The sequence below is a fragment of the Bos javanicus genome, chromosome 26 (assembly GCF_032452875.1).
Source record: "Bos javanicus breed banteng chromosome 26, ARS-OSU_banteng_1.0, whole genome shotgun sequence".
Classification (NCBI taxonomy): Eukaryota; Metazoa; Chordata; class Mammalia; order Artiodactyla; family Bovidae; genus Bos; species Bos javanicus.
This window is the reverse complement of record NC_083893.1, coordinates 20,240,785-20,266,907: the sequence shown is the minus strand read 5'-3', so window position 1 is coordinate 20,266,907 and position 26,123 is coordinate 20,240,785. Positions and strand designations below refer to the sequence as shown.

The window sequence follows — 26,123 nt, the reverse complement described above, 5'->3', positions numbered from 1 at the left end:
GCCATTCTCCTGTAGTCATCATAAAGGCTTGAGCTCCCACAAAGTGAGAAAAAAAATTTTATTTATTGGTGGAAAATCACCATGAAGAGAGAAAACTGATAAAATTGGAGAAGGTGGTTAATTTGTTTTATACAGATAAGCATGGGAACCAGATGGCTTTTGATGGAAAACTGTGATTTGTGAGAACGTAGAAGTCAACATAAATAGTTCTGAAGTTGCAAATTTGGGGGTTTTAGGTCTCAGCCTATTTGAATGTTGAGAATCTACTATATACACAGTGAAATACAATTGATTTCTTGATGATGAGGCTATGGTGGGGCCTCAGAATCACTACCATAGCATTGGAATAAGGAAGACGGATGTAGAGGGTGTGGGGAAGTGGATTGTGCTTTAACTTCAGGGTAACTTAAATAAATCCTTAGTTTGGTCATTATTTCCTCCATGAAACTAAGAGATCAACTTCTAGGGATGAAAAAAGGAAACAAGTTCTTAACCGATTATTCAGATTTATTATATTCTATTCCATCTTAGAGTTATAGTATGGAGCTGCTTTACCTGATTAAAAGGAAATCGGTAACTTTTCATTAACAGGAGAGGTTCAACCTAATGAAAAGCTGTTCTGAAGTTTTTAATATAGCATCCTTTGTGTGAGCAGAGCCAGAGCGATTATGGTCACTACATAGTAACATTTCAAGGAAGATGAGGTGGGGTCAGTGGTTAACTGAGGTCAGAGACCACGTAGAGGAAAAGACAGAGGAAAAATGGAAATAAAGCATAGCCTTTCATTGTTTTCTCCCATTTTTCATCTGCTGCACCTCTTATCCCTCCTTTCTGCAGTCAGACAAACGATAAGGAAAAACTCAGACCGTTCCTCTCCAGCCCTCCCCATTTCTCACATGGATGCACACAGGCATATCCCTGGGGGCTAAGTTCATAAGTGACACCGCTGCACCAGCAACGCTTGGGCAGTGAGTACCAGTGAGTAGCAGCAATGCATCGTGCTATGCCTACGTCCTGGGCGTTTCTGTTGGGAGAGGCTAGTTTTCATGCGGGACAGTGACAGAGACCAAAGGCCTCTTGTAAACCCCATGGATCTATGGAGACCCCATGGATCTATGGAGACCGAGACCCCATGCATGTTTACCTGGGGAGCCTGCCAGAGAGTCCCCTCTGCTGAAGGCGAAGGTACGAGACACAGAGACGGGCACTAAAGAGTCAAGGATTTGTGAGTTGTGAAGGGGAAGATAAACACAAAAGGAGAGAGACAAAGAGCAAAGTGGGTGAGACAGTCTGCTCCTGGATCTTCACAACATCCCATTTCTCTGCCAAAGGGAGTCTTGCCTCTGGAAACATGGAAATCGCATCTTCTCACAAAGTCACTCTCCGGAAAGAAGAAAATAAATAGATTTTGCTGAAGTTCTTCCAAAAAGATGCACAATAATCTCAGAGGGGATGAGACCCACCAGTGACAAGAAAGGCAGTGTCCCAGCAGGGAGTACGCGTGGGCAGTGTTCCGTCTGAGACGCCTTTTTGAGCCAGCACATGTGTTGGGAGCCCAGCACTGCATCCCCTCGGGGCCCTCCCGACTGCCTTAGGGTTTCTCACCTGCGGGAGGGCTGAAAGCAAAGTGTAAGCTCCTGCTAGGGGGGGCATCCTTGAGGAAGAGGAGGCCATCTTCTGCCTCGGACTCATAGGAGTTCCCTCTGTGGGCACAGTGCTGGGGAGGAACTGTGCACAGCTAGAGCCTTGGGACACAGGAAGGGCAGTTTCTAGCAATCTTCATGTGAATCAACTTGATAAACTAAATCAGTCACTTCTTAGCCAGTACAAGTGCTCCAAAGTACCTCTCTTCCTATCCCCTTTTCCTTCTCTCTCTTTCCCCACAGTCTGAAATGGTGCTGGCTATCACTTGGGGCCTGGGTGGAGTGGAATGTGTAGTAATATTCCAGTCCTTCACCGACCTTGATCCTGATCCAGCAGTCCGGGAGGCAATCTGTCTTTATCCCTCTTATCTGATCATTCCCAGAGTCCCTTCCAAGAAACTGAAGTCAGTCTGCAGGTGACAGCACTCTGAAATAGGTGGCTTTGGCAGTCTTAGTTGCTGCACCCAATGATTTGCCCAAAATTACCCAATAGTGTAAAGGGGAGAGGGGAGAGGGGAGAGCCTTATCCTACCTGATAATCATTTATTTTGTCAAGAAATCACATTCTTTGTCAAGGAATATTTAAATGGGCCCCGAGTGTTGCAAGACACACTGGAATAAGAAACCCCATTGTTTCGAGAAGAATCCTAGTACTTCTGGCCTACAAATTAAATATATCTCAGTCAAGCAAATAGGAGCCTTGTTCTCTCTCACTTCCACACCCCTGTGGGCATCTGTTCTGGTCACGCTGAGCTCAGGCCCCATTCCTCCGGATTACCAGGCTCACTTTGGTCCTCCTGGGTTCCCTGGCAATCAGAACCAAGACAAAGGAGACAATGCTGATTGTGTTTCCTTCACCCAGCACAGGAAAAGCAGAGGGATTGACTTATAACCTCAGACTCAACTTTGAGGCATTGGTCACAGGGCCAGTGTTCTGGCAAACTCATCATCTCATTTATCACCCTCAAGGCTGACAAAGCTCCAGATTGGCATCAAGGACAGGGCTAGTTAGGTAGACTGAGACCCTACAAGAATCCATCACTTTGTGGTCCAGCCTTAAGCTCTTCCTTGACCTACAAGTAAGGTTCTTGGACAGTGAAAGATGCTGGGTGGCTGGACCTGGGCTGAGAGGTGGACCTGGAATAAGCAGGGGCAGGGGGGTAGTGGTGGTGGGCTTGGCAGTTATCCACACCTAACTCTATTAGATGTGGAGGGCTCGTGGGGGAGAAAGGAAAATGTCTCTATATCCCTACAAGCTAATTTGATTTCTTTTTCCTCCTGAAGATGGATAAATAAAGATGCTCAGAAGTGTGGGGAGGGAAAGAGAGGTTAACATTTCTTTTTAGTTAACCAGTTTTGAAGGAGAGATTACTATTGCAGGTTTATTCTGTCTCAATGATAAAATGGATTTTGATAGGAAGAACTAGAGACAGGAAGGAAGGAGGAACCAGATAACATTTTCCCACTACTTAAAAAAAATTTTTTTAAAGAAAGAAAGTCATGTAAATTAGATGGGCTTGGGACCTTTACGCAGCAATTTACCCCTAGAGTCCCCACTTCTTTTGGTCTTATGTAAAGGCCAACACATCTAGGTAACACTTTGAATCTCAGTAGTCACTCTACCTTGAGCAAGGACCAATGTGATGGCTGGTGGAGACCTCCTTTAGAGAACCAAGGTCTACTTGGTCCTGTAGACCATCCCTCTCCCATATCTTGACTTCTTGTTCTGCGAACTGATGCTTCCTTCACCAACCTTAATTGACATTTGCCAGTTTATATAACAACATACCAGGGTTTTTTGTTACAGCCCTCCATCCACATATGTGGGACCACTCCTTGGGTGTGGGCAGCTATTTCAATTTCTTTTAAGTCCTCTGTTGGGCCAGGATGGGAAATTACACTGTAAATTGTCCCAATATTCCCACATAGAAATGACATCCTGGAACATGTTGGATCTAAGATCTGTATTTCATTGTGCTGTTTGAACAAGTCAGGCCACTGGAATGCACTGAGGTAAATAGTTGCATTGAGGTGATTCGGAGCAGGTCATTTCTTTAGTTTCTCTGTTAAAACAGTACCTACTTTTCAGGTGCCGTGGATTGTGATTTCAAGCTTTGGGACCCTCTGATAAATCCCAATATAAAGCACTATGGAAGATTTTCTTTTTTTTTTTTATGATGAGAAAAAACACCCATTTGGCATTAAAATGGCCACCATAAACACTAAGAGCTGAAAGCAATGCAAAATTCAGACTGGTGAATCAAAGACAAATCTAGAGAAATAATGCTTTTTGGATCACACTTATATCACAACAAATGCCATGCCCTCTAAACACAAGTACGATAACTGATGCAGGAAGCAGAGAGAAGGTAAAGTACAGAAGGGGCAGAGAACACCCACCAGAAGCCTGTGCCAGCCCCTGCCATCAGCATGCATGGCCAGCCGCAGACCCCTCCCCACCTGCTGAGATGTGGTCAATGAGCAAAGAGAAGCAGATGAGCAATATACGTGCCAGCCTGGGCTTTACATCCTAAGATCTTGCTGTTGCTGCTTACTAAATGCCACAGACACAATAATAGCATATTACGGTTTGCAAGTAGAGGACAGAGGGTGAATTACCACAGCAGAGAAGGAACGGTTCAACCTCCAGCAGAGCACACAAAACCACCTGCTTGCATTCCCTGGCAGGTGACAGCAAATGGTGCCTCCCCTCACAACCTCCCTCGCTGGGCATTCATCATTTTGCACATGAGCAGAGAAGCAGCAGAAAACATTCTAGACTCTCAGAAACTAAGCTCCCCTGCCCCCTGCCCTGTGGTCTGCAGGTACCTGGCAGAAAGCAGTGTTCCTGGCAGAGCATACAAAGAGGCTGCCAGCATTTGTGTTAGTCCCAGCCCAGGCTGAGAGTGGTTGGTCCGGGTCCCCAGCCTGGGCTGAGGCAGGACCTCGGCAGGGAGGACGAGGGAGGGGTTTGAGAGATACATACGAAAGACAGAGGATCCAGCCAGACTTCCAACCTTCCGCACATCGTTATCTAAGGACAGAAGGATGCAGTGTGTTTCAGAGGCAATTCAGAAAACACACCTTCTTAAAGGAATTCTCCCTCTCCCACCCCACCCACAGCACCAATCAACCCTGCGAAAACAGGTAATCAGGTGGAAGTATAAAGAGTAAATGTGTTTTTTCATATTGAAAATTACCACTATCTATCCCTAACACTGGATAATGTTACAGTCTACTATGTACTTCCACTTCTAAAGTCCGGGAAGGTAAAAGGCTTGTCCGGGGTCCATAACAGGAGTCATGACTTGGAACCCAGATGCATTTTCTCCACTATCCCACTGCTTCCCCAATAAGCTATGGCTTGGAAACTGGAATACCTGAGCAAGCAGTGGTCATGATGGCTGGGACACCATAGTAGGTGAAGGCTCCGTTCTCGAAGCGAAGGCCTTCCTTACCAACCTCCACTTCCACTTTACCCTGGAGAAAGAAGGTAGTGTGCTAAGGGTGTGGACAAGCACTTCCAGCTCTTTTAGTGAAGATGACCCTAAGTACTTCTGTTTGGATAATAAGTGGACCTAAAATCTTATCACAGGAGAATGTGAATTCCATCCAGATATGTTTTGAAACAGCAGCTTTAACTTCAGGAGCCCTTGGCAGTAAAGTTCTTGTTTAGTTAATAAAGCAGTATCCAGTCATGAACATGCAAGCTTTCCTTGAAGACTCTAATGGCTCCTTCATGAGGCAGGTCCAGCTAGCTCAGGACCCCATAAACCCCATAAACTGCTCCAGCGGTATAGTCTGAGACTGCTGCTAAGTCACTTCAGTCGTGTCCAACTCTGTGTGACCCCATAGATGGCAGCCCACCAGGCTCCCCGACCCTGGGATTCTCCAGGCAAGAACACTGGAGTGGGTTGCCATTTCCTTCTCCAATGCATGAAAGTGAAAAGTGAAAGTGCAGTCTCTCAGTCATGTCCCACTCTTAGCGACCCCATGGACTGCAGCCTACCAGGCTCCTCCATCCATGGGATTTTCCAGGCAAGAGTACTGGAGTGGGTTGCCATTGCCTTCTCCGATAGACCATCTCTATTATCTCTAGCTGAGATAAAGCCAGATTCTGTGAGAAGCTTGAGCATATGGTATGCTATTAGGGGTCTGAAACCGTGTGTATGCACTGCATGGATCCATCCCAGACCCTACAAGGCCTGTACTATTTTTACCCCCAGTTTTATAGATGAATCAATTTTGAGGCTCATAAAGATTAAATAACTGAGTCAAGGTTAGTTAACAAGTACCAATATTGGAATTTTAAAACTAGGTCTTTCCAATTTCTGAACCTACCCTCTTGCCCCTATATTTTACCCCCGCCAAGATTTATTTGAAAATGGTTATGTTTATATTAGGCATAAGACTCTACTAGCGTTCCTTGTGTTATATAAACAATGTAAACACCCTTCTCAATTTCCAACAGTAAAGAATGCGACTCCATTTCTGGAGAAGAAGGCATTTTAACGAGGTTATCTGGAAGGATGGGTTTGAGGCATATACCATGTTCGAGCAGACAGGTGGCAGGGGGACTGTAACAGAGAGGCCCTTTCTAAGTCACTGTGAATTTAATTAAGATTTTAAGACAATCATTGTATTTAGGGTTCACCAGATTCTACTGGGAAGAGACTGTGAATAGGGGCGGGGCTAATGGTGGAGCCAGGCCAGGAGGCGGGGCTGGAACCTTGCCTGACATTTATTAACAGGCCTCTCCGCTTATTTACACCCCCTCAGGGCAGGGTGGGTGACTGTACTCACGTGAGTACCAGGAAGATGCTGCAGCTCTCTCATTTGCTTGTTTATTCCCTCATAGCGCCCTTAAGGAGAAGATTAAGGGACTGCAACAGTTGAAGTGTGGCAGAGAGAGTGGACCTGTTTCATGTGCCTCCAGAGAGCAGAGCATGGACCAGTGGGTGGAAATCAGAGATGGTGAGGTTTTAGCTCGACAGAGAGAAGAGCTTAAAACAAGGAGTGCCTGAAATTTGGGACGCAGTGCACAGTTGCATTCCTGGGCATGGCCAAGCAGAGACAAGAGGTGATAGGGATTTTGTAGGACACCAGTTTAGGAAGTTCAGCAGCAGAACCCCTCGGCTGGGAGTTACCCACTGCACCCCCAACCACAAACATTGCTGACATCAGACTAAATGCCATCAAGATCCCAGCACTCTAGGATGCCAGCCAGTCACACCCGTCTCCTTCTGTGAGTCATGGACAAACGCCCGCCCCAACTGGCCTTGCTCCCAAGGCAGCCTTGGAACCTGGCTCGGAGGAGGCATGGGCATCCCTCGTCAGCCTGGAGAGTCCTACCTTGCCCTTGGAGGGTCCAAGGCTTTCCCACTCACCTGCAGAAGCAGCACAAAGTAGTCCACGGGGCGGTTGCGCTGGTAGAGGTAGTGTTCCGGGGCCTTCTTGTTCTTCTCATCAAACTTCAGCTCCTGGATCACGTTGGGATGTTTCAAGAGCCGAAGCAGGATCTTCTCCGAGAGGTACAGAGACTTAAACGGCTCCACTTCTAGGGGAGGGTGAAGGCAGGAGGAATCGGCAGCAGGGAGGAGTCAGGGTGGACATAACCAGAGCCATTCATGCTCCATGCTCCATCCTGCAATTCCCTTAGGTGGGTGGGTCGGGGGGTGTCTTAAGCCCAAGTGTGCATCTTCGGGCCCTCTGGGGATATGGGTACCTGCACTGGCATTTCAGGTCACTGTTATGACAGTGTCAATTTTGTTATTAATTTTCTCATTGACTTTATTTAAAGCTGCACATAGACTTAAAAAAGAAGAAAATCCTGCCATTTGTGACAGCATGGATGAACCTGGAGGATGTTATGCTAGGTGACATAAGCCAGGCACAGAGGGACAAATACTACACGATACCATTTATATGATGAATCTAAAATAGTCAAATTCATAGAAACAGAGAGTAGAATGGGCTGGGAGAATGAGGTAATGGGGATATTAGTCAGAGGGTAGAGTTCCAGTTATGCCAGATGAATAAATCCTAGAGATCTACTGCACAGCATATAGAGCCCAAGAACAATGCTATACTGAAGACTCTTGAGAGTCCCTTGGACAGCAAGGAGATCCAACTAGTCCATCCTAAAGGAAATCAGTCCTGAATATTCACTGGAAGGACTGATGCTGAAGGTGAAACGCCAATACTTTGGCCACCTGATGCCAAGAACTGACTCATTTGAAAAGACCCTGATGCTGGGAAAGATTGAAGGTGGGAGGAGGAGGGGAAAACAGAGGGTGAGATGGTGGTATGGCTTCACCTACTCAATGCACATGAGTTTGGGTAAACTCTGGGAGCTGGTGATGGACAGGTAGGCCTGGCGTGCTGCGGTCCATGGGGTCGCAAAGAGTCCGACATGACTGAGCGACTGAACTGAATTGAACTTAAAATTTTGCTAAGATCTTATATTAACACACACACACACACACACACACACACACACACGAATAGTAATAACACATATAGAAAGTGGCAGGAAACTTTTGGAAGTGATGTTTATGGCACAGATTATGATGATGGTTTTATGAATGTATGTGTATCTCGAAGCTCATCAAGTTGTTTACATTAAATATGTACCATTTTTTGTATGTCAACTATATTGCAATAAAGTGGTTTAAAAAGCAGCTGGAGTTAGACATGGATAAGTAAGCCATGTGAACATGGCTAAAAATGTTTTTGTTTTAATGCTATGATCAAATGAAATACAGAGAATTTAATCTGACTTATTTGTATGATGTATATCTGTTGAGTGAAATGAAATTTCAAGTTAACAGGAACACTTAATTATTTAAGTGGAAAGTTCTCAATAAGAAGCATCATTGCATTGTCTTTACATATTAATAGATATTATTATATACTATATTATTATGTTATGTTATACTATACTATTATATTATGGCATATCATTATATTTACAGATACATCTGCTTTGTTCTAGGAAATCAGATATCCAGTTGACATCTGTAGTCATTGAAAGACTATATTAGAACTATAAAGTCAGAACTATATTACACGTTTAAAACCCTAAAGAAGCTCCAATTTAAAATTTTCTACCTTTTAGCATCTGGAATAGTACTAGCATTCATTATGCATTCAATAAATACATGCTGGATTAATTAAATAGTGAACTTACTAATGTGTGTGATTGTTCTAGGTCAGCACATAATTAGGCATGAATGAGATTAGACAGTTCAAAGACAATTTTACCTTCTTTACAAGAAGGAGAAGTTTATCTTTGGATCCTCTCTTTTTTTTTCTCTAAAGATTCTGGGATTCACAATCCATGTCTGTATTTGAAGAACTCATAGCTCACAGGCCTACATGGCCCCTGGAGAGTCCGGGCCCCCAGGGCTTTGTAGCTACATAGGACATGGCCTGTCCCTCCCAGATGAACCCTCTGGGCCACCAACCCCCACCATGAAGCAGGTAGAGGAAGGGAAAGTGCAGTGGTGGATTCCTCAGCTCTTTTCTCAAGTAGAAGAGAGAAAGGCAGAGTTGCATCATACTCACTTACCCTGAGAAAATCGGAGGCTGAAAACGAGCAAATGTAGGGTCCTGTTGCCCCTGCCCAAGGATAACCTCCTCTTCTGGAACAGAGGTTCTCAGTCCCTGCACTGGACTCGTTGCAAGGTGTTAAGGATGACTGGTGCCTGGGTCCCGCCCTCCAGAGCTGCCTTGCCTGCCTGGGGTGGAGATGCAGGAGGGCAGGGTCATCATACCTGTGGCCATGAAGCGGTGTGTGGCCAGCAGAAGCTGTGGCGAGATCTTCACCCTCATCTCCGAGTCGGAAAGCTTAAACAAGGAGAAGTCGTGCCGCTTCCTCTCCCTGTGTGGGACCCTCTGCTTTTTCCGATTGTCTGCTGTGGGGACAGGGGACAGATCGCAACTATCTCAGAGTCACTGTTGATTTTTGGAGGTTTCACCTGAGACAGGTCCTTTGGGACCATGGGGATTTCTGGAAAGTGTCAACAAGTCTCTGTATTAATCGCACTGAAGTGGTGAACAGTGGAAAAGTGGAAGGCTGGCCTGGGGCTCCAAAGTTCAGGCTTCTAGGGCTGGCTCCCCTGCTTATGAGCCGTGCAGCATCTCTAAGCATCACAGTCTTGTGTGCTTTAATTTATACAATAGAGTTAGTGATTAATCATAACTCTTCTGCTCATAAGTTTAGTGTCTGCATGCTTAGTCACTCCATCGTGTCCGACTGTATTCAACCCCAGGGACTGTAGCCTGCCAGGTTCTTCTGTCCATGGGATTCTCTAGGCAAGAATACTGGAGTGGGTAGCCATTCCCTTCTTCAAGGGTCTTCGAAACTCAGGGATAGAACTCAGGTCTCCTGCATTGTAGGCAGATTCTTTACCGTCTGAGCAACCAGGGAAGCCCCATAAGGTTAATGATTAATTGTAATTTTTCTGCTCATCTCAGGTAGTTATTATAAGACTCCCATCAGAATCTATCTGTGAAATGCTTACAAATAACTGTATGCTTACAAAAAGGACTTCACACACGAGGGACTTGTGTTCTTAGCATCAGGGACTCTGGCAGGGCCTGGGGGTTTATGCCTCGGCCATACTCCTGTCCCCAGAGCTGGACTCACCTCGTGTCTTCCCACTGATTTAAACCATGCTCTGAGCGGTACAGACGGATGCCACCCAAAGGAGGTGGGGGGTGGTCACTCCTCTTTCCACTCACAATTCTCTTGCTTCAACCCTGGCCCCTCCACCAGGAGAGAATTGGGGGAAATAAAGGAAAGGAGAAAAATGCAACTAGCTCTATAATCCATAAAGGTGAGTTCTCCAGGTGGGCCTCAGGCAGGAGTATTGTGATTATTGATTGAAAAAAATCTCTGCTTTTTCCAGTTTAATTTTTCTCTCTGCTTTTTAAAATCTTGTATCTCTCTCTCTCTCTCTAAATATATATATATATATATATATATATATTTTTTTTTTTTTTCAGGGGTGACTTCCCTGCTGGTCCAGTGGCTAAGACTCCACGCTCCCAAGGCAGGGGGCCTGGGTTTGACCCTTGGTCAGGGATCTAAGATGCCACATGCCACAACAAAGTGTTTGCATGTTGCAACTAAAAAGATCCTGAGTGCTGCAACTAAGACCTGACACAGCCAAATAAATCAATAAAAATCTGTTTTGGGATAAAGGGTAGGTTTTCTTTGGTCATATGTCTCTTGCTTTCCCTTAGTACTGAGTAAAATATTGAAACTTTAACCTATCTTAACCTGTGCTAGGGAAGCAGAGAAGCAGATTAGGGTTTTTCTAAAGTTGCCCTGGAGCAAAACAGCGGTTCAGGGAACTCTCAGTGCAGGCTGAACAGACACACTGGAAATGAAAGGGAGAGAACTCCAGGGGACGGGCTCCCTGGGACTCTCCCCCTCCTTCTGATTTCGCTCTGCCACATGACTGAGTTCCCTTCTAGAAGGAAGAAAGTGCCCTCCTTCACACTGCTCTTTTGTGGGCCTGCCTTGGACTTCCGGCCCCGGCTTTAAGGCTCCTTGTGTCTGGTTGCCACAAATGGTGAGATCCCACAGTGAGATCCAGGCCCAGCTGTCCTGAGGGTCAGGCTCCTCAGCCTTCTCACCGTTCTTAAGGATTCATGCTTATTTATAAGAATGGGAAAATCATAACCCTCTCTTTTAGAGAGGGGATGGTTTAGCAAGACAGCAGCAAAGATATCTATCAGACCACTCTTTTCCATTACTAGTAAGTAACCTTCTGATTTATATGACGTGTTCGTCTAAATATTCCCTCTCTCTCCTCCATCAGAATGCTACCAAATAGTTAATCACTGGAGAATCAGTTTCCTCTGATCTCCCTCTTCATTCCTTCTATTTTATTTTATTTATTTTTAAAATACTTTTTTTTGATGTGAACCATTTTTAAAGTCTTTATTGAATTTGTTAAAAATTGCTTATGTTTTATGTTTTGTTTTTTTGGCCATGAGGCATTTGGGGTCTTAGCTCTCCAAGCAAGGACTGAACCCATACCACCTGCGTTGGAAGATGGAGTCTTAACCACTGGACTGCCAGGGAAGTCCCCATTCCTTCAATTTTAATAGTGAGTATTGGAATATCAGGTTGTTGAAACAAATGCTCTAGGAAGAGCTTACTCACTTAGATTGCTGTCACTAATATTAACATCAGCCACTAACACTTTAGTGTGAATATTTTCACCAATATATCTATTGAGACACTTGGGATTTCTAAATCTAGAGCAGAGTGATAGTCAGAGGTGGAGAAGGGGAAAAGGACTTGGGGATGGAGAGATCAGCCCCTATTTTAAGGTAATGAGCTGGGCCGGGGCTCCACTGCAACAGCAGACACTGTGATGCTCCTGCTAAGTTTCATCAAGGCTTGGCCCACCTTGATCTGATCTCTTCTCACCCCAAAGGGAAGCACTCTTTCTGCACCACTCACTGCCTTAGCGTCTTGAAGTTTTTTCTACTAGGAGCTTGTCTCTGAACAGTTGCCCCCAGCAAACCAAGGACACAGATCTGGAGTGGGTTCTCTGAGGGGAGGATGGGGACTGCTGTTATACTTGATGAAACTGGGAGGAGGGGACACTTACTGGCCTAGGGACTCCCATGGATTTGATAACACTCCCATTTTTGAGGAAAGCAGGCCTTTGTAATGTTTGTGAGCAAAGCTTTGATAAGACTCAGTAACGAAAGCAGTCACTATCGCAGGGAGGAACCTGTGTTGTTCCTGGGAGGATTGGGGAGGAGGGTGAGGAGACTAGAGCAGAGCCAGGGGTGAAAGGGAGGAGGAGGGGAACCAGGCAGCAGGGTTGAAACATACACAGGACAAGAGCAGCGTCTAAAAGGATGACTTAGGTCTGGCTTAGGTTGTGCTGGGTGATGTCATGAGTCTCCACAGCACGCTGATGTTGTTGTGAGTGAATCATGAGTGGAACCCCCAGGGATGCCGGGGTCTATGTCCAGGTGGACAAAGAGACAAGCCAGGAACAACACAGGGGACAGAAACAAGGGCAGAGAGGTCATCCGAGGTGCACTTCATTTCCTCCATCCAAAGGCCAGGAGGTCTCCTTTTCATAGTCTTGGCTCTGTTCCTAAAGGTTCTCTCTTGATAAACATTTAGCTAGCATACTCTCAGTGACTCATCGGTGGTTCAGGCTGGGGCATCTTGCCATGCCAGCCCCTGGGGCACACACAGCAACACTTGGGGCTTGTCCTGACCCCCTTTCACACTGTTCATTAAATTAAGCCAGCTCTGAGAACCTCACAGGAAAATATGATGGCTTTGGACAAGAGCCACTTACTGTAGAGGTCAGTTTCATCCAGGATCTCTGACTTGATGATCTCCTCTATGATGTCCTCCAGTGTGACGATGCCCATCACCTCATAGAAGGGGTCCCCTTCTCCCTCGTTATTCACCCGCTGGACAATGGCCAGGTGAGACTTTCCTAGAGACAAAGGAAGTCACAGTTAAGCATCTGGGATATTTTCAGAGAAATTTCCTTTTGAGAAAATGATACTAAATTGCTCTCTGACCAATCTTGGGACTGAACCACTGAACCCATTCCAGGATCTCTTTAAAACATGAAGTCTGTATACAACCTCTTATAAATGCAAACTTTATACTTTTATATCACTATCGCTTTTGAAGCAAGTCCAGTGATTAAGAATTTGTGTGCCTAACAGGGCACATGGGTTTGATCCATGGTCTGGGAAGATTCCACATGCCTCGAAACAACTAAGCCCATGTGCCACAACCACTGAGCCTGTGCTCTAGAGCCCTCGTGCTGCATCTAGAGAAAGCCCATGTGTGGGAACAAAGATCCAGTATAGCCACAAATAAATAAATAAATAGAAAGTTACCTGATATACACAACGCCATTTAATTTTTTTTTCCTGTAATTTTCCTATATTAAGAAGTATATCTAAGCTGAAGGAGGATGAATAATCTAATTGAGAGAATTAGAATTTGGAGTTAGAAGAACTAGGTTAGAAGCCTGCAAACCTCCTCGCCCCCATCCCTAACTATCTTAGTGACTATCTGTGCAACTCACCCTGGACAAACCAGTATGTTAAACCTGTACTGAATCTCAAGCTTCTCATCCAGCATTAGAAGATAATACTAAAATGGTGATTTTCAATATGGCTCCCAGAGGCTTTGATATGCCTCCCATTGAGAAGCATGGTCTAATCAACTCCCTCGGGCTTGTGGCTGCTTCAATCAATCGAGAACAGGGAAAGCGAAAGTGTTAGTCGCTCAGTTGTGTCTGACTCTTTGTGACCTAATGGACTGTAACCCATCAGGCTCCTCTGTCCATGAAATTCTCCAAGCCCAAGGGATCTTCCTGACCCAGGGATCAAGCCCGGGTCTCCTGCCTTACAGGCAGATTCTTTACCACTTGAGCCACCAGGGAAGCCCAGAGAACAGAGAAATGTCTGCAATGAGGCTTCTGAGAATGCATCATAAAAGGCATATAGCTTCTGCCGCAGAAACACTCTAAAGAAGTCTGACAACTACCGTGAGGCCACCATGGTGAAGGGGACCCATGTCGGTGCTTAGGTGACAGTCCCAGCTAAGCCTGGCCTTTCCACCATGCCACCAAAGTGCCGGACAGGTTAGAGAAGAAGCCTTCTATGGCGGTGGATCCTGCCCCACCTGCTGGCATTCTCCCCAATCATCTGAGACGTTTCTAACCACGGGCACAATCACTGTGAAGCAGAGATAAGCAACTCCCACTGAATTCCTGACTCAGGAATCTGTGAACATGATAAAATGGCTGTTGTTTCATGCTTCCAAGTTTTGAGGTGGCTTGTTAATAGCAGCAGTAACTAGGACAATCAATTTCCATCAAGTGATTGTGGAGTTCAAATGGCCTAGTGGATGTGTCCAGGATCAGTTGCACAGATAGTCACTAGGGAGTAGGGGCAGGGAGGTTTCCATAGTGCTTTCCATAAAGCCACTGTGTAAACTGTAATATGTCATAGGCAGTTAACTTACTGCCCAGCAGCTGACTAACAACAGTTAACATTTATTGAGATAACTACATGCCAGGTACTATTTGGAGCACTTTACATGTATCAGTTCATTTCATCCTCATAACAACCCCTGAGACAAGTACCATTATTATTCCTATTTTACAAGCGAAACAACTGGGGCACAGATGGTTAACTAATAAGCCTAAAGTTACAGTCTGTAAGTGGCAAAGCTACACTTTGTGGACCCAGGTAAACTGGTTTTTGGTCCTAATCTAGAGACTGTCTTACCTGAGTCCTGCTTCACCTTGGTTTATTTTCATCCACTGATAGATGCATTTTCTGGATCTGTTTCTCAAAGGACAATCTGGGTGGTTCTTTTCCTTGGCTAAGAGAACATCTCCTTAAATTAGGAGACTATCTAGGGTACGGATTCAGATGTTATTCTTGCCCCTCTCCAAAAAAAGGAAGTTCATGCCTTATCACTGCTACCCTGTATAAGCTTTTGCTCGCCCACTGTTAGAAATATCAGACTAGTAAGCTTGCCAGTGCATAATTAACCATTAAAATTTAAACAACATGAATTTACGTATCAAATACTTCAAATCGCAAGACAGCTACTTATTGGGATTTTTAACGAGACAGATGGCATCTATATCACTCAAAAATAGTCTCGAATTTCCTCTCCACCTTCAACTCATCCTGCGACTTACTCCCAAACTGACTTGATCAGGCCACTCCCCCACTCAAACACCCTCCCTAGTGTGCACAAAGTCAAATCTAGGCTCATTAGTTTGGTATTCTCAAGACTGTAAAATGTAGCACCTCCCTGTCTTTCTAACTGCATGCCCTACCACATCCTCCAAATATCCCGTACTCCAGAGGAACCGCGTTACCTCCAGCTCCTAACTTCCTCCACGTCCATTTTCCAGGTTCTCACTCACACCATCTCCTTTTCCCATTCTGTCTCCTTTATAACTCCATTAAAGCACTTATCACAATTTGCTGCTTCTCATAACTTAAAATGTATGTGTCCTCTACAGCAGCAGTCCCCAAACTTTTTGGTACCAAGGACTGGTTTCGTGGAAGACAATTTTTCCATGGATGGGGAGGGGGGTGGTTTTGAGATAATTCAAGTGCATTACACTTACGGTGTATTTTATTTCTAATCTAATGCTGCCACCGATCTGACAGGAGGTACCAGTCCGCGGCCTGGAGGCTGGGGACGCCTGCTCTACTGGGCCTACGTGTCTTCCTCAGATTGTAAGATTCTTCAGGACAAAGGCTCATACACTTAGTCAGGGTTTTATCTACACAACAGGCAGCCAATAAGTGCCTGATGAACTGAACTAAGACTGAATAAAAGTCCACAGTTTATGTAATACATGATATTAAAACCAGACAAAACCCTTTTTAAAAACTAAAATACAGTGTGTTTAAATTAACATTTAAACTGAATCAGTGGTTCTAAAATTATCCTTTGAAACAACTACATCCTGCCCAATTGGATTGAAGTGTTTTGTAGCTTAAATTAGATTATGTTAATTGTTAGGATGTGCTCAATTTAAAATTGTTTTTTTTTTAACACATGTTCTTAAACTTCTGGCACCTGCTCTCACTTTTCTGCTAACACGTGCTAGCATATGACTAGCATAATGGAAAAAGTTGGAAAAGTGATTTCTTAAAATTATTTTCTATAATTGGATAATTTTTTGTTATGTGGAGCCCAGAATATATATAATACAGCCATACTTCCTGCCACCAAGAGGTTAGTTTATATAATGGGATTAAACAAATCAACATCTTATGTTGTTTCACAAGAAGTGTCCCAACTTCCAAGTGAAAATCCACCTTTGGTCTACACCTTTCAAGGTCAATTTGAGGACAAACTATATGATCATCAGGGAATAATGATTTCAAGTCCTAATTATATGATATTCAAGACAATGTACTTGTGTAATCTATTTAGAAACATTTTATAATTCACAATCAGCCTTTATGATTCTGTCAAGTGCCTGTAGAGATCTACAAACAAATGAAGGAAGTCATTGTTTCTTGGGGACAGACTGGAACAGGAATCAATAATCACATACCCCTGTTCTGAGCTGACAATGGGACAAGAAAGCCAGCTGTTCCCATGACACACATACCCCAGGTCCCTCCCTCAAAGCAGCTGGCCTTGGAGACGAAACTCCTGACACTCCTCCTCTTCCTGGGCCCCAGAAGTGCTAAGGCTGTGGGCCTGGGATGGAGAAGGTTCATGTCTCTATTAGAGATCTTACCAACCCTGAGGGATGACCTATGAGTATTCAAAACTGCGGCAGTGGAGGCTCAAATTTCACAAGTGTTTCCATCTTTTGCTGGGCAAAAACTGTTTCTAACATGCTTTATGTCTCCTCGCATGGATGAGTGCTGTGTTTACTTGCAAATGGCACACTTGAGGGAGTGGCTTCAATCTTGGTTAATCCCCTCTGATGTCCTTCTGTGAGGTTCTGTGAATGCTGTCCCTCTACAGACTAGCAGAATTGCTCAAGTTCCTTCTCACAACCACTAGCCTATTAATTCCAATTTCCTTCCAACTTACTAGAAATTTGGGTATCTGTGAAAGAAATTTAAAATATCAATAACCTCAGGTATGCAGATGACATCACCCTTAAGGCAGAAAGTGAAGAACTAAAGAGCCTCTTGATGAAAGTGAAAGAGGAGAGTGAAAAACATTCAAAAAACTAAGATAATAGATTCTGGTCTCATCACTTCACGGAAAATGGATGGGGGAACAATGGAAACAGCCAGAGACTTTATTTTCTTGGGCTCCAAAATCACTGCAGATGGTGACTGCAGCCGTGAAATTAAAAGATGCTTGCTCCTTGGAAGAAAAGCTATGACAAACCTAGACAGCTTATTAAAAAGTAGAGACATTACTTTGCCAACAAAGGTCCATCTAGTCAAAGCTATGGTTTTTCCAGTAGTCATGTATGGATGTGAGAATTGGACTATAAAGAAAGCTGAATGCCAAAGAATTGATCCTTTGAACTGCAGTGTTGGAGAAGACTCTTGAGAGTTCCTTGGATTGCAAGGGGATCAAACCAGTCAATCCTAAAGGAAATCAGTCCGAATATTCATGGGAAGGACTGATGCTGAAGCTGAAACTCCAATACTTTGGCCACCCGATGCCAAAAACTGACTCCTTGGAAAACACCCTGATACTGGGAAAGATTGAAGGTGGGAGGAGAAGGGGATGACAGAGGATGAGATGGTTGGAAGGAATCACCGACTTGATGGACATGAGTTTGGGTAAGCTCTGGGAGTTGGTGATGGACAGGAAGCCTGGCATGCTGCAGTCCATGGAGTAGCAAAGGGTCAGACATGACTGAGCGACTAAACTGAACTGTGAAATAATTTAGGTTAATGATGATGAACGTTAACATTTATATGCTGCTGCTGCTGCTAAGTCGCTTCAGTCGTGTCCGACTCTGTGCGACCCCATAGACGACAGCCCACCAGGCTCCCCCATCCCTGGGATTCTCCAGGCAAGAACACTGGAGTGGGTTGCCACTTCCTTCTCCAATGCATGAAAGTGAAAAGTGAAAGTGAAGTCACTCAGTCATGTCCGACTCTTAGCGACCCCATGGACTGCAGCCTACCAGGCTCCTGTGTCCATGGGATTTTCCAGGCAAGAGTGCTGGAGTGGGGTGCCACTGCCTTCTCCATAGAACTAACAATTTGTTAAGATGTTTCACACAGGGTACAGGAGAGTCATGGACATTGTGAGAAGATTTCCTGAGAATTGTGAGAACCCTTCATTTTGTGAATTAGAGATGTTTGGCCCTGCTTTCTCCAGAATCTATTGAGAGACAATAGGAACTGTGTCATATACAAGTGTCTTATGCATATTTTGAAGCAAGATAGCTTCTTTCTCAACTTCTGGATTCTCTCTCATTGGGTGCCCACTTCACTTGAAGAATTAAAAAAGACTATTTCTTTAGGATTGTTACTGTAAACAAGATGGTACATGGAGGACAGCAATGCTGTGTTGAACTGCGGAGGGTGCTTTGCTCAGTACTTTGCTCTGCACACTCCCAGCCTATAGGTAAGTCCAAAGCAACTGGGTCCCTGGAAGAATCACCCTTCCTTTTGCTAAAAACAGACAAAGTGAAAAAATTTAAGTTTGCTAATTCCAAGGCCCTATTTGATCTGATTAAGATATAAAGACTCAGGGCTTACCTGGTGATCCAGTGGTTAGGAATCCATCTGCCAGTACATGGGACACGAGTTTGATCCCTGGTCCAGGAAGAACCCATATGCTATAGAGTAATTAAGCCTCTCCACTGCAACTACTGAGCCCATGTGCCTAGAGCCCACCCTCTGCAATAAGAGAAGCCATGTTCTCTTATGAGAGATGAGAAGCCTGTTCACTGCAACTACAGAAAGCCTGCATGCACTTAAAAAAAAGATACAATCAGGCAAAAGGCAATTCTTTAAACAGAAAACTCATGAATGCTACCACTTGATGAGGTATTTTAACATGTCCCTTGACCATACTACCATGGCACTGAACACCAACAGATGAAAATCTCTGGATTGAATTGAAAGATAAGGAAACAATGGATCTTACTGCAATGCACTTTCTAGAAATTAAGGCAACATCTGTCTCTGTTGTAAGAATACATTTCATTCTGGTTTAGTAGCGTTCTACTTCTGAACTGGTAGCTACTGGCTTGAATCCCTGCCATGTTCCTGGTATCCAGCCTCAGCAGAAGTCCCAGTCCTGTCCTGATGATTTGGCCTGTTGACATGCCTTTCCTGGCTTCCAGCAGCTGTAGACTCCTTAAGCCTTGATTTGCTGCCCTCTAGGCTACTTGCCCGGAGAAGGCGATGGCACCCCACTCCAGTACTCCTGCCTGGAGAATCCCATGGACAGAGGAGCCTGGTAGGCTGCAGTCCATGGAATCGATGAGGGTCGGACACGACTGAGTGACTTCACTTTCACTTTTCACTTTCATGCATTGGAGAAGGAAATGGCAACCCACTCCAGTGTTCTTGCCTGGAGAATCCCAGGGACGGGGGAGCCTAGTGGGCTGCTGTCTATGGGGTCACACAGAGTCGGACACGACTGAAGTGACTTAGCAGCAGCAGCAGCAGCAGCAGGCTACTTGCCTGGGAGAAGGCGATGGCACCCCACTCCAGTACTCCTGCCTGGAGAATCCCATGGACAGAGGAGCCTGGTAGGCTGCAGTCCATGGGGTCGCTAAGAGTCGGACACGACTGAGCGACTTCACTTTCACTTTTCACTTTCATGCATTGGAGAAGGAAATGGCAACCCACTCCAGTACTCTTGCCTGGAGAATCCCAGGGATGGGGGAGCCTGGTGGGCTGCTGTCTATGGGGTCACACAGAGTTGGACACGACTGAAGTGACTTAGCAGCAGCAGCAGCAGCAGGCTACTTGCCTGGAAAATCCCAGGGACGGGGGAGCCTGGTAGGCTGCCGTCTATGGGGTCGCACAGAGTCGGACACGACTGAAGTGACTTAGCAGTAGCAGCAGGCTACTTCCTCTCAGACTCTGATTTGCCATCTTCAGCTCCATTGCTGTCTACAGCTCAATGAAACATGCAGTAGAGAATACGCACCTATGGCTTAAGACTTGTTTGGACCACAGTGTTAGGATGATTTTGGTGAAACTGGAGAAGTAATCCTCAAAGAAGCATAATGGGTAAGAATATGGGATTAAGTCATACTAAAGCCCTCCATTAAGCAGGGCCACCTGGGGTAGAGGTACCCCAGTGCTTTGGAATACATTCCACCTAGTTCAGTGTTTCTCAATGCTGGCTCTATACAAGAATCATCTGAGAAACTAATAAATACACTCTGAAGATTGGATCTCATGCCCAGACATTCTGATTTCATGTTTGGGATGGGGCCATGACACCAATAGTTAAAAACATTCCTCAGGTAATACCAATGTTCAGCCAAGTCTGAGAATTATTACTTGCTTTCCAGTCACGTTCTCAAAGTGTGGTCCCTGGACTATCAGCATCACTTGAAATGCAAATTCTCAGGCCCCACTCTAGACCTAGTAGATCAGAATCTCAGGGGGTATAGTCCAGTGATCAGTGGTTTAACAAGCTTTTAGCTGGTTATGATGCAGGCTAAAGTTTGAAAACCACTGGTTTATAGGTAGGCTCTATGGCACTCTGGTTATTTGTCTGATGACCTCTACTGAGGAAGAGAAACAAGCACTGAGATTTCTAATACAATCCTCATCTTTTCTGTGTACTTGGTTTAAGTCACAAGATGTTAAGTACTCATGAAAGGAGAGGAAAGAACCTCCTGGACAAATGATAGTTGTGTGGCAAGCTGATGAATGCTTTCTCTCATATGATGTGGTGGTTATGGTATTTTGTTACAGGGCATAGAGTGGCAGCTGACTCTTTCATGCTGAGCCTGGAAAGAGGTTTCTTTTTTTTTAAATATAAATTTATTTATTTTAATTGGAGGCTAATTACGATATTGTATTGGTTTTGCCATACATTAACATGAATCCGCCACAGGTGTGCATGTGATCCCCATCGTGAACCCCTCTCCCCCCTCCCTCCCCATACCACCCCTCTGGGTCATCCCAGCGCACCAGCCCCAAGCATCCTGTATCATACATCCAGCTTTTGTACCAATGAGACAAGTTTGAAGTACTGCACCATCTATTAGGCTCTTGGTATAAGTGAGGTCAATAAAATTTCCCACTTCTGAAAGTCAAACTAGTCTTTTCTGTTGCCTCAGGAATCCAAAGGGTGGTCCTAGTACTGGTTACTGGTAGTGCTCTGTCTTTACCACCTGGCATCAACATGCCCAAGCTATAAGTCAGACTTCTTAGAAGGGTGACTAGGTTTTCAAACATTGCTTTTGAAGCAGTGGTTCTCAACTGGGGCTGATTTTTGCCTCCCAGGGAACATTTGGCAATATCTGGAGACAATCTGGCTTGTCACAACTTGGGGCAGGAGATGATATTGGCATCTAATGGTTGCATGTAGTGTTGCTCTCCAACAGCCTCAACATAAGGAGTGTCAAGGTTGGAAACCTTGCCCTAAAGAAAGTTACAAGTGTCAGCAACATTACAACTGTTCTCTGGTATTTGAAGAAGTTGGAATAACCTCCAAAGGTCCTTAATAAATGTAGCTTCTAGATGGTTTAGGCATATCCACAGAGAAGAGCTCCCAGGTACCCTATTAGCATACCTCCAATGCCTTGAAAAGAAAATCAAATAATTGATTTGCTTTCTCTTTCAAAAATAGTTACAGCACTTTGGTAAGGTAATTGTTCCCAAGATAAAATACAGAAGCCGGGGGAAAGCTTACTGCTTGAAAATAGAGAACCAAGGAAAGCAGAAATCATTTTATGGTTTTATGGTTTCTGCCTCACTTATGACCTTCACCTTGCAAAATCTAGTGGCTTTGCTACATTCTTATTCTTTCTGGTATCCCTACAATATCTTTTATTCATTTGGTAGGCAGTATTGAGTGCCTCTTCTTTCCTTCCTTTTTTAAAAACATATTTATTTATTTATTTGGCCGTGCCAGGTCTCAGTTGCAGCCTGAGGGATCCAGTTCCCTGACCAGAGATTGAAACCGGGTCCCCTGCACTGGGAGCACTGGACCACCAGGGAAGCCCCAAGTGCCTCTTCTTCCTTCTGTGGTCTTGGTGACTCTCTCACACTTGAAGTGCGGGACCAGCGGCATTGCATATCACCTCATTCAAAGTGCAGGCTCTTGCATTTGAGTCAGTTCTAATGAAGTGGATGAACCTAGAGCCTAGTATACAGAGTGAAATAAATCAGAAAGAGAAAACCAAATATCCTACATTAACACATATATGTGAAATCTAGAAAGACGGTCCTGAGGAACCTATTTGTAGGGCAGCAATGGAGACGCAGGCATAGAAAATAGACTTGTGAACATGGGGGAGCGGCGAAAGAGAGGCTGGGATGAACGGAGAGAGTAGCACGGCAATGTGTACACTACCATGTGTGAAACAGATCGCCAGTGGGGATTTGCTATATGGCTCAGGGAGCTCAAACCAGTGCTCTGTGACAACCCAAAGGGGTGGGAGGGAGGTCCCAGAGGGAAAGGACGTATGTATACCTATGGCTGATTCATGCTGATGTATGCAGAAACCAACACAATATTGTAAAGCAGTTATTCTTAAATTAAAATAAATGAATTAAAAAAATGATGCAGGTTCTTGGGTTCTATTCCTGACTTACAGAATCTGGATCTTGGTGGGTGGGGTCCAGACAGCTGCTTTAATGATATCCCAGGTGATTCTTATGTACATTAGAGTTTGAGAAGCACTGCTCTTGACACTTGCTATTCAGTGTGGCCCTTGAACCAGGCGTCACAGGATCACCTGGGAGCTTGGCAGTTTGAGTCATGATCTGTAGATCCTCAAGATCTCAGGTGATTCTTTTGATCCTTATGGAGTTGAGTATGAGAAGAGCTGGCCAAGACTACCCTGTTTTTCTTTCTGCCCTTATGACTAATATTTTTCTGCTCCCATGTGGATTCCTTTACTTTATCCTCACCTGAAGGTAAATATTGGAGAAGGAAATGGCAACCCACTCCAGTATTCTTGCCTGGAAAAATCCCATGGACAGAAGAGCCTGGCGGGCTGCAGTTCAGGGGGTCACAAAAGAGTCGGACACAAATTAGTAACTAAACAACAAGCACAATAAAGATAAATATATCTTAAAGACTTTAGCTCAGTGAGTCTTGACACTGGCTGCCTGTGGGAATTAGCTGGGGAGTTTAAAACCTACTGAGACCTGTGTCCCACCCAGGAAAGTTCTGACCTAATCAGTCTGGCGTGTGGTCCAGGCATTGGGATGTTCAAAACATCTTCAGGTGACTCTAAAGTGGGCAGTTGCAGTTAAGAACCTCCACTCCAATCCCTGATCCTCTGCTCTTCTCTCTCCTCTGGATTAAATATCCCTGGGACTTCCCTGTAGTCCAGTGGTTAAGAATCCACCTTACAATGGAGGAAATGTGGGTTTGATCCCTGGTTGGGGAACTAAGATCCCACATGCTGTAAACAACTAAGCCAGTGAGCCTCAACTAGAGACTGAAGATCCTGCATACAGCAACTAAGACCCGATGCAACCAAATAATCAATTAAAAAAAAAATCCCAACAGAGCCTTTCAATGTCATCATCACCTCTTTCCTGAACTAAATTTATATCTTAACATCAGAGTCTATTTTGAACTGTCATCTTGTTTTAGACGTTGTATCTGAGCTTTCCCCTTGTCTTGTCAAAATCACTTATCCAAATAGGAACACACGGTTTCCAAGACCCACTATCCCCACTCTCCCTCCCTCTCCACCATAACAAACGGCACCTTCAGCTCTAACCCAGGAGTTGTAACCCAGGAATCAGTTTTTACCTTCTTTTTCTTTGTTCCTATTTAGAAAAAAAAAAATCCCAAAAAACTTCCAATTCTTTCTCCTCTTCATTCTCTCAACTGGTATTTATTAAATACTACTATGTGCCAAGCACTCATCTAGGCACTGGACATGCAGCAATGAACAGATGGACAAAATCACCTTCTTCCTGTAGCTTACATTCTAGTACGTGGGGTGAGAGATAATAAGGCAGATAGATATATGAACTCTATTGCTCTGGCTACGGGAGAAGCACAGCAGGGAAGACTGGTGAGGGACTGTGTGGATGGAGTGACCATGTAGTACAGTTTCAGGCAAGGGATGCCAGATAAATTCCCTGAGAAGCTGGTATATAAATACAGATCTAAAGGCGGTGAGTTAGGGAGCCCTGTGGATACCTGGAGCATATCAGCAGCATAAGATGCAAAGGCCTTGAATTTTGGAAGTGTAACTGATGTGCTTGAGGAACGGTTGCAGAAGTGAAAGAGGACAGTAGTGGGCCAAGGTCAAGGAGGAAAGGGGTGGGGTATTTGTCACTTTGATAGATAGAGCCTGAAAGGTCTTTGTGAGGACTTAGGCTCCTACTCTGGGTGAGATAAAGCCATTGTAGAGTTTTGTGTTTGTGTCTATGTTTGGTTTTGGCAAAAAAGTGATATGATCTGACTTACATTTTAAAAGAATCTCTCCAGCGGCTGTTTGAAGAGTGGACACAAAGTGGACAGAGGTGGAAGCAGAGAGACCTCACAGCTCTGGTATTCATCCAAATGAGAGATGGCTCATGGCATGGACCAGGGTTTATTGGAGGTAGTGAGATGTAGACAGATTCTCTATATATGTTGAAAGCAGAACACATATGAGGGACTGGATGTGTGGCAAAAGAGACAGCGAAGTTTGGGCCTGAAAATCTAGAAGAATGGAACTGCAATTTAGGGAGTTGGGGCATATTGTGCAAAGTGTAGATTTAGCAAAGAGAGCATAAGTTCAATTCTGGATAGTTTGAAGTTTGAGATGCCTTTTAAGCCTCCAAGTGGAGATGTCAAATGTCAGTTAGAAATTTAAGTCTGGTTTAGGTTGGTAATCTTTGGGAGAATGAATGAAATAAACAAAGGGAGTAAGAGAAGACAAAGAGATTTATTTCTCAGCCCTGTGCACTCCCAACATTCAGAGGTTATAGAAATGCAACATTCAAGCAACAGATATTTGAGTGTCTGATAGGGGTAGGTCCTGTCCCAAGTGCTGACAATGTATCAGTGAATATGAAATAGGAGGAACAGAAAAGGAGACTGAGCAGGAGTGTCCAGAAGGCAATGAAGCCTCATATTTCCCTCTTTCCAATTGCAAGTATATAGTTAATTTCCATACTCTCATTGTATCCTGGAGAATTGCACCAATATCCTACCCAGTTCTCCTGTTGGTTTTTTTCTGCTGTAATCAATCCTATCCAGTAAAAACAGATTGACTGCCCCCAAACACTACATTCATGAGGTTATTCCCCATCTCAGTAACATGGACAGGTAACCGGGGAAGATCATTTCTGAACTCTTCTTCCTGCCATTAGAGGCCTCCATGGCTTGGGGTATATACGTTGCCTTCAAAATATGTTGTGCCAAAGAATTGAGGCTTTTGAACTGTGGTTTTGGAGAAGACTCTCGAGAGTCTCTTGGACTTCAAGGAGATCCAACCAGTCCATCCTAAAGAAAATCAGTTCTGAATATTCATTGGAAGGACTGATGCTGAAGCTGAAACTCCAATACTTTGGCCACCTGATGCGAAGAACTGACTCATTTGAAAAGACCCTTATGCTGGGAAAGATTGAAGGTGGGAGGAGAAGGGGATGACAGAGGATGAGATGGTTGGATGGCATCACCGACTCGATGGACATGAGTTTGAGTAAGCTTCGGGAATTGGTGATGGACAGGGAAGCCTGGCGTGCTGTGGTCCATGGGGTTGCAAAGAGCTGGACACGACTGAGTGACTGAACTGAACTGAACTGCAGCTTTAAGAACTTTCATTGATCTGGTATGATATTTGTTTGTAGATT

General features: G+C 44.6%; 1 protein-coding gene across 2 annotated transcripts in view; it reads right to left on the bottom strand.

Moving 5' to 3' along the window:
• Positions 1-26,123, bottom strand: part of CNNM1 (cyclin and CBS domain divalent metal cation transport mediator 1) — a 72,209-nt gene that overhangs the window by 29,570 nt on the left and 16,516 nt on the right. The window contains exons 2-7 of one of the 2 annotated variants that reach the window (XM_061403066.1): positions 12,986-13,129; positions 9,419-9,559; positions 7,031-7,200; positions 5,024-5,123; positions 4,630-4,677; positions 1,145-1,207 (exon numbers count right to left, since the gene is read on the bottom strand). In XM_061403066.1, coding sequence (XP_061259050.1) covers positions 1,145-1,207; positions 4,630-4,677; positions 5,024-5,123; positions 7,031-7,200; positions 9,419-9,559; positions 12,986-13,129 — 666 coding nt within the window. The remainder of the gene's footprint in view (positions 1-1,144; positions 1,208-4,629; positions 4,678-5,023; positions 5,124-7,030; positions 7,201-9,418; positions 9,560-12,985; positions 13,130-26,123) is intronic. The other variant, XM_061403067.1, reaches the window with a different exon arrangement.